The sequence below is a fragment of the Myodes glareolus genome, chromosome 5, assembly GCF_982192425.1.
Source record: "Myodes glareolus chromosome 5, mMyoGla1.1, whole genome shotgun sequence".
Classification (NCBI taxonomy): domain Eukaryota; kingdom Metazoa; phylum Chordata; class Mammalia; order Rodentia; family Cricetidae; genus Myodes; species Myodes glareolus.
Genome location: NC_142030.1, coordinates 7979799 through 7992651, shown reverse-complemented (window position 1 = coordinate 7992651; position 12853 = coordinate 7979799). Strand labels below are relative to the sequence as shown.

Here is a 12853-nt window from a genome sequence, read left to right as displayed (position 1 = left end):
TCAAGTGACCTATGAGGGAGAAAGAACCTGTTCTAATGTTAGCACTAGCATGTAGCCTTGGTGACTAACTAGCTAAGTGTCTGTAGGAACGAGGCCAGTATAGAGCACAGACTTCATGGTTGCTGCTCCAGGCTCCAGCAGCTCCTCTCTCCAGATGTGAGTCTCTTCCCTGGCAAACTCCCAGAAGTTTCAGTGATTGCTCACTCCCACTTTCAGTGTGTTGTGTGGGATAATGATGTGATGAAAGGATTGTGGCTGGCACATGTGAGACATGACATGCTAAGACCTGTCCCTTAACTGTCAGGGGTGTCCAACAGCAAGCCAGGCTTTCCATAAAGCACAGAATACACCATAGACAGAATGAAAGACGTGTCTGTGGTACTAAGCTTTGACCAAGAGAAAGCTCATGGCAAGGGACTCACCTGAGAATGTCAGTGGACTTCAGACCCAAGGACTTGTGAGCCTTTAAGTCGAAGATAACAATGGGTGCCTTGTTCTAATGTGCTACAACCTAGGTAAAGCAAACAGAACCAAATACTAAAGAAGAAAAAGCCTGTTAATCAAGAAAAAGCTTAACTGTTATTTTAAATGACCTTTATTGTTTCCTTATTACAGCATATTGATACAGGTTGTGCATCTGCAGTGGTTTGTTATTACAGCGTATTGATACAGGTGTGTGCATCTGCGATGGTTTGTTATTACAGCGTATTGATACAGGTGTGTGCATCTGCAGTGGTTTTTCATATCACACACTTGTGTGGTGTGTTGAGGGATAACTCACCGAGGGGACCTCCAGGTGGACTATAGCAGCATGCTTTTTCTTCCGTTAACTGTGTGAACCTAGATAAATTGTTTTTACCTTTCCTGTGTCCTGGGCTGCTTACCTGTAAAGCTGGCACAGTGGTGTAGTAGGAGCAATAGCTGTCACTGTGTGTGCCATCCGTGCCACACATTTTACATAGGAATATCTAAAATCTCCCCCAAGCCTTTAAAGTCCTCACTAGTCAGCCCATGCTGACTGAATGACTCCTGGCCTCCCCAGCTGTAAGCTTGACAGCCTTCGGCACAGATTCACCCTCTCTGCCCAGCAACCTGCATTTGTCAGTACCATTGTTCGCTCGTGTATCTATGTTACATACGTTCTTATAGGCTCATTGCAAAGATGTCCAGTAATAATGGACAGAAAAATCCCTGTAAAATGCCAGCATACACAAGCAGTCACTAGTGTGACCCTCCACAGTTCTCAGAACCTATCACCCAGGGCACTTGTGGGTTTTCTCATTTGTGTGAGTGAAGTTTGGGGTCTGGTGAAGAGAGGAAAAGCAGGTAAGGCACTCAAGGGCAAAGCAGTCACTGTTGGCTTGTGGTACATGTGGATTCAACTTAACGTTTTAAATTTTATTGTTCATCATATTGTACTATTAAAGGTAACCTATCTATCTCTATATGATAGATAGCTGTTTTAAATATTACATAGAAATTGTCTTGTTTTTTGAAACAGTCTCACTGCCGCCCAGGCTGACCTGGAATTCATTTAGCTGGCCGGGAATTCATGGCAGTGCTCCTGCCTCAGCCTTTTGAGTGCTGAATTGCTCATGTAAGCCATGATGCATAGCTAAGTGTGCTGCAGATGGCCGGTTTCAGCCTCCCACTCCTGTTAATGAGTAACCCCATCCCACCACACTGCTCATGGATCAGAACCAGGTGGGATCCTCCCTAGGAGGCCACATGCATGGAATTTCACACTTGATCCCAGGGGTGCTCACCTGGCTGTGGTGAGCACTGAAAGCCAGCTCCCACAGCATTTTCCACAGCAGCCACCAGCCAGGTACAGAGCCAGGAAAGTGGGCTGGGAAGAAAGGGGGACGGGATTAGAACTCTGCTCCTAGAGCGGCAGAACCTCTAATAGGACAGATATGTCAGTAGCAGCTGAAAGGGGCTGTGGGCTGTCAGGGAGAGAGCTTTGAACAGAGAATGCAAGATTAATAGACATAGGTTGCTGAGTAAAAATGTTGCCGCAGGAATTCCAGAAGCAGCCCCATCACAAGTCATGGTTTCAGTCCAGATGTGAACACCAGGGAAGGTCCAAGTGGCTTGTTCTGAAGGAGCTAAGATATGGGAAGATTCAGTGAGATGATAAAGCCAAGGACAGCATGAGCCCCATCACTGCAACCAGTTCCCTACTGCAGGAGACTTGGCTTGGGATTGAGGGAGGATGTAAAGCCACATGACCAAAGTAAGAGAGCGGTGGAGTGGACAACACCAAGAACTGCTGTATGGTAGACGAGTAATTCCGAATGTCCTAGGAGATTTGACACAAGAAGGGACTGGAGAGATAGCCCAGCAAATGAAGGGCTTGTGCACATCATGAGGACAGAATTTGGATTCCTCCGCGACCTCATATAAACCAGGTCTACAGTCCTAGCACTCAGGAGGTCGAGACAGGAGTTCCCTAAGGCAAGCCGCCTAGCTGTACTCACCTGATTGTCAGCTCAGGGTTCCTTGAGAGACCCTGACTTAATGAAGAGCAATTAAGGGAGACACAGACCTGCCCTACACATGCATGCACATGCACACACACGCATGGAGTCGGGGAGGACAAAGGGGCTTTGAAAGGAAACACTGAAAAGCAAAGATTTGAGCCCTTGTCCTGTTAAACGGATTGCCTGAAAATTGCTCATACTTGGTGTGCAATAGGGCTCAGGAGGAGCAGGGCTCGAGTCTACCCCTGTCTGTTCAGTTTAATTTGTGGAGACATACTGACACTGGGTAAAGGGGAGGGGTGGCTTTGTGAGTCTGGAGGGGGGGTCACACAGGGCTGCATTTCCCAGCACTGTCCATCCCTCTGCCACCCAGGCTCTCCTCCATGACACCACAGAGCCGCCTCACTTCTGTGCAGCTGATGCCCTGTCCAGGCAGATATTGTCCCAGCTGACAGTGAGCGTTCTTGCCAAATGCCAGGGCCATGGTCACATCTGCTTGTCTCTCTCTGCAGCGTGTCCCAGGCTGCTTGGGAACACATTGTATCCAGGGGGCAGCTTTCACAAGGCCTGATGCTCTGAGAAGACTCTAAACGCGTGCCGTGAAGAGACAAGCTCCCATTGTCTTGCCTTTACTGTTATTGTGTTTGACGTGGCCTGCCTCCGTGCTGTCAGCTCGTCAAAGCTACTGCTCTCCGGCAAGGTGCTTCTCCGTAGGCTTTGTGGTCGTTTTGTTTGATTAGTTTTTCTTTCCTCTAGATGATGAGATGTTCCGTTTCTTACAGCTGCGCCATCTGAAAGGCTTACTTTCTGTAAACATTTGGGATAAGTCAGGCAGTCTATTTGAGCAACAAAACAAAACTAAAAGGCTTCTGGGTTCTGCCTTTCTTATGTTTAATAAAATACCTCATGGAAACCTCATTTCCAGTAGTCCTCAGCAGGGAACTCAATCCAAGCAGAGTTCTTTCTTTGTCCTTTCCATCTAGATGACAGGAGAGTCTAGACTGCAGCATGGACTCAGTCCTCGGCCCCCACCTCTGTCCTTCCTTCTCTTCTCTTCACAGGCAACTTTGTTGCTGACACAGATGCACTAATTCAGTCGTGGGCAATTTTTCTACAGGGCCCAACATTAGAAGGGTCTTAGCATAATTATGAAAACTTTTGATGTGTTCATGGGATGTTGTGTTGTTCTTAAGGTGCCCTGGGGGCCCCTCCTCCCAGTCAATTCTCAGTACAGGGCTTTGCAAAGACAGACGGCCACATAGACTGAAGGCTGCCTTTGAGACAGACATTGATTTTAAGTTAAGATCATAGCTGCTGTGTTAACAGATCTAGCTGTTTGTAGCTGCCCACTCCCTATGTCCAAAATGAGGTGGGAGAGGGGCTAGCCTGTGTTCTTGCTGATCGGTGGCCCAGATCCTAGGTCGCTGAGTCCATGGCCTCTGGCTGTAGTCACTGTGCATGGTGTCTGTCACTGTCATTACCCTGTCATGTGCCTGCACTGGATGGGCAGGAGAGTTGGCTTTGCAAAGATTCCCAAAGGTTTCAGAAGATGGTGGTTTTCTCGACATCTGTCTCCACAATCTTCTATGTGGGCCTTGCTAATAAATTCTGAATAGTGTGAGAAGTGAATTATTAAAGACAGAATTCACTTAGGAGTGCTTTCCAAGCATTTAAATACTGGGATTTTACAACACCTTTTGCAAGAAGAGTGTTGGGTGGAAGTCAGGGTAGATGGGGCAAGTGTTCGCTGTGCATGTCTGATGAACTGAGTAATATTCTGAACACACACGTAAGAAGTTGGGCATGCTGTCCCTGGCTCCTGGAATCCCTGTGCAGGAGAGGAAGGCAGATTCCCGGTGCTCCCTGGCTCCTGGCATAGCTGAAATAGCAGTCACCAGCTTCACTGAGAGGCCCTGTCTCAAGGAAGAAAGTGGAGAGCAATAGTGACACCACAGTGACTTCTGGTCTCCTCACAAATGCACAGGCTAATGCAAACCACATACATCACACACAGACGCGCACCCAACACCCTAAAGGAATAGAAAACCATTTTCTTGTTTTCAGAATGGTCTCTATTTTTTTAGGCACTCCTGTACCATAGCTGAGTTGTCTTGTGTAGGCTCTAGAGAAAGTAAACCTGATCCAAGGCTTTGGGAAAAAGAACCGAGTAGACTACGTTGGACCTAGGAAAGAGCTCCGTTGGTAAAATGATTTAATGTGTGAGACAAAACAGCAGGTCATGGCCACTTGTGCCTGAGGTCCCAGTGCTGTAGTGGCTGAGAGTGCCGGGTCCCTGGGGCTCTGGACAGCCAGTCTCGCTCAGTGAGCTCCAGGACAGCAACTAGAGAAAAGATGGGCACTGTCCTGAGGAACTTCTCCTGAGGTAGACTTCCTGCCAATACAGATGCTCACACACATGCATGTGAACATGTGAACACACAAGCAGAAAAGCAAGGGACTTTTTCTTCACAAAAGAAAAAAAAGTAAGATCATGACTGTCGTGGGAATATAAAATACAAATACTGAAGTTTATTGACTTCAGTAACAGAGAGAAAGCGGCTGTTACTGCAGTTTCAAAGGAAAGGCCAGAGAAGCAATCACACATGGGATAAAGCGAGATCTCTAGTTTGTAAGTGAGCTTGAAATGGGCTTTTCCACCCTTGGCCACTTCACCTTCAAGACTGTTACTTCACCTTTCTGAGAACAGGAACTGTACCTTGTTACTTCTACTCTGTATGCTTGAGAGTTGTAACGTTGTCCCAATAGAATTAGAATTTAAAGAGTAGACTCCAAAAGTAAAGCTTTTCCATTAAAGAAAATTCTACAAAGGGTGTGTGTGTTTCATTCAAGTGCTTAGAATGGTTGGCAGGACTAAATGGTATAATCTCTGCGGGTGTTTAGTAGAGCTGTCCCTGCTGCCGTCATCATCACTCCTAATTATTTTGCAGTAAGAACTGAAGCTCTTTTTTTCCTCTTGTCTTCATTTCCTCTTCCCTGCCCTCTGCATTTTCACACCTGTATGAAAGCATATGCTGAGTGCGTAGTGCATACTAGTAATTGCTTGCTGAATTAATTTTGCACAAACAGGTCTCTTGTTTTCTTACAGTTCTTAAAATTTTTATGCGATTTTAAAAAATTAATATGAACACAACCATTTATTTTTCTTGAGATCATGAGGCAAGATTTCCCTCTTCAATCTAATAAATATGTTATAATTTTGTATGACAATAATCGTTTGAGAGCAAAGCAAAAGTAACTGGCCAAACTAATTTTTTTAATAGAGATTTATTCTGTAACAAGGAAACACTGTGGACTTAGTACAAAGGAAAACTAATAGATGCCTATTTCTTACTAAGCTACAAAGCAGATTTCATGCTATTTTTCTCTTCTGCCCACATATTACCTCGCTCATTGTGGCTGCACCTGTGTTTCAAACCATTTGTTCAGATGTATACAGTTTGCTCAGCAATGGTTTTTCGTTATATTTAAACCTAAATATATGTATACACAGTAAAAATATGTACCACTGATTTACTTGTATCTTTTTTCTCTTTTCATTTCTGAAATACCTGGCTGTTTTCAATTTGGATTGTTTAAAGCCTCATGCCACTCTCAGATACCTCTCTGTAGAAGTAAAAGCATTACTTTAGTAAATGCGTTTCGTTCATTTCTGCTCTGTGGTCTTTGGTCCCTATCTGAACCTCATCAAGGATTATGGCCCTGGAAATGAGCGCAGAAACTGTCTGTGGCTTGCAAAGCCTGAAGACTTTTAAATCCTTTCTTCCTTTGCATTAGCCCTTTTGGTTTCTAATTGAGCCATTATTTTTCTAAAACTTTTTTAATCTGGAAGACTAAAGTTAAGCGGAATGGGATAATTATAACTGGTTCCAAAAATAACAAGGCCCACCCTGAGTTCTTATATGTCATGTCTTCATACATTTGTAGCCTAGGATCATGTTAGACTATTGGGAACAGCAGACAGACATTCATGCATTCAAATTGTTCTCTCCTGACTAGTAAATAATTAAACAATTCTAATTGTATGAATTATAAGGACAACATCACCATTTCCTTCTATCTATTTAAAATGTTTTAAAAGAATTCACTGCTGCATAATATCAGAAAAGAAATTGATCATACTTTTCCTGTAATAAATGTCGTTCTGACAGTAAAGCATTAGCAACCAATTGATAACCTAGCAACAATATTGTGATCTCTTTAGATAATTAATCTTTGCTATTTTCCTGTCAGAAGCAACAGTGCTTGATTTTATGTTGAGCCAGAAAGATTGCCAGTTTTGAAAATTAAAAAGCATTCCTTTTATATTATTCATCCCAGTAACAATTTATGATGGTGCGTTTAGCTGCTGAGCGCTTGTCAACAAACGTAATTATGTTTCGATATAAACAAGATTGGTGGTTTTACTATGCAGCCCCATCTTTGGTGAGAATGTTTTGATTTAGGTTCAGATTATACAAGCTGTGCGTTTATGTGTTATTTTCCCCCTCCTTTGTTAATAATTTTTATTTCTTCTGATAATTACTTGTAGGCAAACAAGCATGCATTTAGGATCCTTGTGCACAGGAGACATCAAAAGGAGAAGAAAAGCCGCCCCTTTGCCAGGACCTACTACAGCAGGTAAAACGAAGCGGGAGGGTGGAGCGCAGTGCAGAGGGCATGAATCACCACAAACAAAACATAGGCGATCCATGATCACTCGCCCTGCAAGAGAGGCATGGTTGCAAGAAATTGTAACGCAGATCATTTGCCTTTACATTAAGGTGTATAGTCTGTTGACCATGTGGACCTTGTAAGTAGCTAATCAATGAGACACGTGCTGTGCACACACCCAAATGAGTGGGATGCAGCAAAGCTACAAAAGCCTCCAAAGCTGTGTCTTTGGCTGGTTTGAGGAAATTTTCAGACTTGCAGAGGAAGTGAAGTAAGCAGATGAACTGACGAATAGCCCACTACCTAAGACCATGTGATTACTCGGCCTGGGTGGTAGGTCTAGGACAGTCACTGTGTGACTGCTAACGCCTGCTTTTTCCATGGCAGTGCCCTTAGCATCCTATAAGTGTACATATTCCGAGCATATATGAAGACGTCCTTTTGCTCCTGTTCCTCCCTTTTCCTTCTCTTCCTTTCTGAAATAACCTGCCTACCCTTTCAAACAGAAGCCTAGGCTTAAATATGATGCATGACATTGGGTAGTAGACACGTGGGCTCTGCAGCATGCTCTAATTAGAACTCTGCTATATGCAATGTAAGTGAACTTACAGGATATCGTGAAGTGTTTGTCCTTTTACAGTAAGCGATGATGCCTGGGTCTCCCTAGCAAAGGTCAGAGACAAAGCTAGATAGGTCATAGGTCACAAATGCCATGCAGTTATCAAAAGTATCATGTCCCAGAAGAAGAAAGGACCACAGGGGTGGGGGACGGGTCATAGGAGAGTAGATCCCATCAAAATACATCATATGCAAGAATAAAGATAACATAGCAAAACCTATTATTTTGTACAACTAACGTACACTAATATAAAATGAATGACAAAAGAGACCTCTCTTGTATATACTGACTTGTACCCAACTATGTGTCTGAAATTTATAGAAGATGCACTCAACTATTACTGGGAGGAATGTACAATAGTCATGAAATACTTGTAATATGTATTATCTATCCATGTAATCACATTTTAGGTCAAATAGATGTGATAAGAGTTTCCAACCTCCCCTAAGTCTGGAACAGGATTCCTCAACATCCCCATTCCCAGTGAACTCTGACCTCAGTGGCAGAAGCCACAGAAGGACAAGTCCTAGGAAAGTTCCTAATGGTCCCGTGTGGCCACAGAAACAAAGCAGAAGTCTGGACCAGGCCCTGAGATGTAGCACCTATGTGAAGTGGGGACCAGAAGGGGTCACATGGTCCTTTGTACAGGAGATCTTGACTTCAGAGCTCTAGGCGTTAGAGGAAATCACTTATGAAGAATGTAGATCCACACTTTAACTGTAGTCTGAAACAGTCCTTTGTTCGTAAGCCTGGGCTGAGCATGTGCCAGCATATTCCAGATACTGTATTTCTGCTGCGTGTGTTGAAACCTTTTAAGATTTGGGACTTTCATTTTACTACTAGATTTTAGCTTATGGAATAAAGTTCATAGGCATTTAATATGGTGGGGTTTGTCCTTATTGTTTTGGTTTTGTGTTTGTTTGTTTAGTTAGTTGCTAAAAATATATGTCACTTATTTTAAGTGTATTTTCAAATATGTGTGCAGCAGTTCCTTTCAGAGAGGAAGATATGCAGGTATTTGGGTCCTTAGTTTCAAGAGAACACTAATGACCCAGCCCTGAGTGAAAGTGTTTATCCATATGCAGTCAGAGAAGCCACTGCATAAATACAGTTGGATAGTGAGGTTAGATATTGGATATCACTTTGTCCATGAAATTTGCTGTTTTCAAATTCTGGAACAGAATTAGTCAAAGAAAACAGTGTTCATTGCATCAATACATTTCCAAGACTGTATTGGCCTGTAGAATTCCTCTTGAAAAAGTATTCTTGAGGCTAAATAAATGGCTCACTGGGTAAGAACACTTGCTGTGCAGATACTGGTACCTAAGTTCAGATACCCAGCGGCCACCCAAAGAGCTAGACCCATCCACAAGTGCCAGTATCTCCAATGATGCAGAAGACAGAGACCAGGGCATCAGTGACTAGGGCTTGCTTAGCACCAGCCTCGCTCCAGGTTCATGAAACAGAGCCTCATGGAATAAGGCTGAGAGGGACAGTGAAACACCAAATGCCTCCTCTGGCCTCTGTACCTATATACACACATGCATATACACATGTATGTTCTTGCTATGTTCACAGGTCCTTGCAGACCTTCCAAAAGACACACTTCCCTGATGTACACTCTAATGTACCTTTCTTTTCATCAGCATTGAATCTAAATGAGGAAAAGCCAAAAGGAAACTCCTCCTCATGTGAAATAGAAAGAGTCAAGAGATGGATAGGTGGATATTGCTTGTAATTCTCTCTGATTTCTCTGTAGTACATTGGGAAAACAAATAGCAGATATATATTTTAAAAGAAAAAAAAAGCTTAGCCAAAACTTGCTGGAAATGTATAATTAGGAACTTTTCATTTGCCATCCCACACTGGATCCGTAGAAGTTGATGACTGTCAGTGTGAACAGTTGTATAATACATTCACGATAAATGGGAATATCAGTAAGACACTCTGAATCCCTATGAAATTAAACCCCAGATCTGATTGTGATGTGGCTAAAGTGGAGAAAGTAACCCTAGTCCTCTTAGCAATTGTGCTGAGCAGAATTCAGTCTCTTTAGAAGGCTGTACCAGCCAGCCATGGGATTGGTTGCTCATTTATTAATTGTGACAGGAACACCAAATTTATTTCACTGCTTTCGCTTATTTACTGCTCTTTCACCTTTGTATTCAGTATTGACAATGGAAAATGAATATTGATATGGTTAGATATTGACTTTTTAATGTATGGCTTGTTCTCTTCCTCCTTCAAAGTTACACACCAAAGCCAGTGTGTGTCTCCAGCCAAGGATGTAGATTTACTATTGTGAAATTCGGGAGTACTGAAGCCAGAGGCTTGCCAGCAGATTGCATTCTGTAGTCTGAGAAATGTCATCTATAAAGGTGCAGAAAAGCAGTGAGCAACAGAGGAAGACCATTGTCACACTTCTTACAGGCAGTCAGTGACAGTGGCTTGGTCTTAATTTTTGGTAGAAGTCCTAGATTATTAAGGATTTGTTGTTAAAAATATTAAGTACCGTTGCTGAAATATGGTGCCAACTATTCCTGGGTATTTTCCACTCCGCCACACTGAGTTTAGTGCTGTTTGCGGTGGCTGCTGCCTGGCCTGTTTTGTTTGCTATAACCCAGATATCCATTGCAAAGAACACTCCTCCAAACACAATAAAAGCCTATCATGTTTTTCATTTAGGGTTTCATCACTTAAGAAAAGAAACTGGTTTTACAGTATATTTTCATTTAAATCTAAATGATTTTCATTGTTTAAAACCTAAATGCAAAGCTGGATAGCACACTCTGGGTGATAATAGTGTACAAACACTACCAAGGCCCTGGGTTCCATCCCCAGCACCTCAGAATAAAATAAAATAAAAAGCAAATAAGTGAAACATTTGACCAATGGTAGTAACCACTAGCATTTTCTTACTTCTTGTCCCTAAAGTGATACTGAGAATATAATACAGCTCACAGTTGGGATAACATAGCTAATAACATCCCCGACCCTCTGTTGGCTAGCAAAGACTGGAAAGAAGGAGGGAGAGCTAATAAACTTCTTCTGAATACAGGGCAGGGACAGGACAGGCACATGCTTGCTGTTACATGGGAAGCAGCCTGTCAACTCCCCTTCCACTGGATGTTGATCCAACATCAATACAACGCTTTAGGAGCCAAATTACTCAACAAGCTGCCAATTAGGCTTGCAGTCAGCTGGATAGATTAGTGGCTAAGAGAGGCTGATGCAAGATTTTCATCTCTTGAGCCAATTACGCAACTGAATTGCCCTCCACCACACTCCGCTCTGAAGAAGGGCTGAGGGGAGGACATGCTCTACTTCAGTAGACTCAGGGGACCCAGCAGACAGGCTAGACCTGGAGCAGGAAAAAGAATGTGCCTACATTTGCCACAGTCCCATGCAAGGAGAACATTCTAGGAAAGGACCTAAAAGATGTATCAGTGCTGGGAGCCAGAGAAAAGAGAACCATGACTTTGGGGTGGGCTGTGCTGAGTGCAAGTGTTCGACTCCTGGGTTTTCCTCTCACAGAACAAGACAGAGCAGCAGGGTCTTGCCTTTCAGAATCAGTTCATGAGTAGTGAAGTGGCCCTTCCTTTTGGTCATTTCCCACTGATCTATATGGGAATACAGCAAATTTAGAAATCACCGTCTTTTGCTTTTTGTTCCAAATACGAGATACTGCTTTATTTGATTCTATTTTCATGAAGTTAAAAAAAATTAAACAACATTGGAAACAATGAGAAAGAACAAGGTCTTTGACATTTTGTAAACATATAATTTTAGAAGCAGAGTAACCATTGCTGCAGGCCCCCGTGCTTCTGTGCCAGCATTTTAAAATCACCGATACATCGTTTTCACTGTTTGACTTAAGACTCGGTTTGGCCGTCATGTAGCAATTTCCAGAGATGCTTTTAGTTGGTTTCATATATTTTTCCTTTTCTTTTTTCAATGAAAGCTGAATTCCTGCAGTCTTTGTCCAAAAAAATCTGTGTGACCAGATGTGTTGCCAAGGGCAGCGTCATACCGATACCTGACTTGAGTTCAACTTATTCACAGATTTAAATTAGCCTGTTGCCCTCACTGAAAAGCTGGAGCTGGGCGAGTGTACGAGCACGGCGTTCACCTACTCGTAAGGTGTTCCCTAGCACCTGCTCTGAGCTCCACAGGCTCCAGGTGGCCACCCCAGTTGCTGTTTTCAAATAAAAACTTGGTTGTTTATTTTTGAGGGGTTTTTTTTTTGCTATATTTACCAAAACATTAACCAAATGTTTTTCTTTAATTTTTTGTAACTCAGGGGTCCTTTTTTTATGTCCTTCATCCTTTCTTTTTCACAATCTCTAAGTCATAGTCTGTGTCTTGATTCAAGCTGGCACTGGGGTTAGCCAAGTTATTGGCGTAGACACGAGTGCTGTCGTCAGCCACAGGCCATGGCAGGCTCTCCTGGCACATGCTAAGGTGTGTGTTTCTCACATGTTAAGGTGTGTGTTTCTCACATGTTAAGGTGTGTGTTTCTCACATGTTAAGATATGTGTTTCTCACATGTTAAGGTGTGTGTTTCTTGAGGTCATGGGCATCAAACCTAGAACCCTGCTCACATTTGGCATCTACCACTGTGGTGTCTTCAGCCCTTTGACCTGTTTCGATTAGCTAATAATTCATATAGTCACTGATTTTTGCCGTAGCCTAGGCCATATTGAATGCAATCAACTTCTCAAGTGGCAAAGACTGTTACTACTGTCCTAAAGCCCTGAAGATGAAGAACATAGGCATGTTGGATAGGTAGCCTAATGCTCAGTTGGTGGTTGCTCTGTATTAAATAAGAGAGGGTCCATTTTTGAGTGTATCTGCAGCACTTTGCCGGGTTCTTCAAGGCAGGGAGATCAACCCACTTTGGTTCCTCGGAATACCAGATAGGGGATGTCATTGGCTCTACGCTGATTGTTCTTGCCCGCTATGAAATACAAAGGACGCATGAAAATGTGTGTGTCGAGTCTGAAGAGCAGTAACAAATCTCATCCATGTAACCTGTCCACAGCAGAGCTGGTAGAGTTGCTATAGTCTGGAGCCCTTGGGT

General features: G+C 43.1%; 1 protein-coding gene across 8 annotated transcripts in view; it reads left to right on the top strand.

Annotated features, from left to right (window-relative positions):
* Gpatch2 (G-patch domain containing 2) overlaps positions 1–12853 on the top strand; it is a 210976-nt gene that overhangs the window by 135329 nt on the left and 62794 nt on the right. For all 8 annotated transcript variants that reach the window (XM_085687567.2, XM_085687571.2, XM_085687566.2 and 5 more), the window contains one exon: positions 7033–7121. In XM_085687567.2, coding sequence (XP_085543693.2) covers positions 7033–7121 — 89 coding nt within the window. The remainder of the gene's footprint in view (positions 1–7032; positions 7122–12853) is intronic.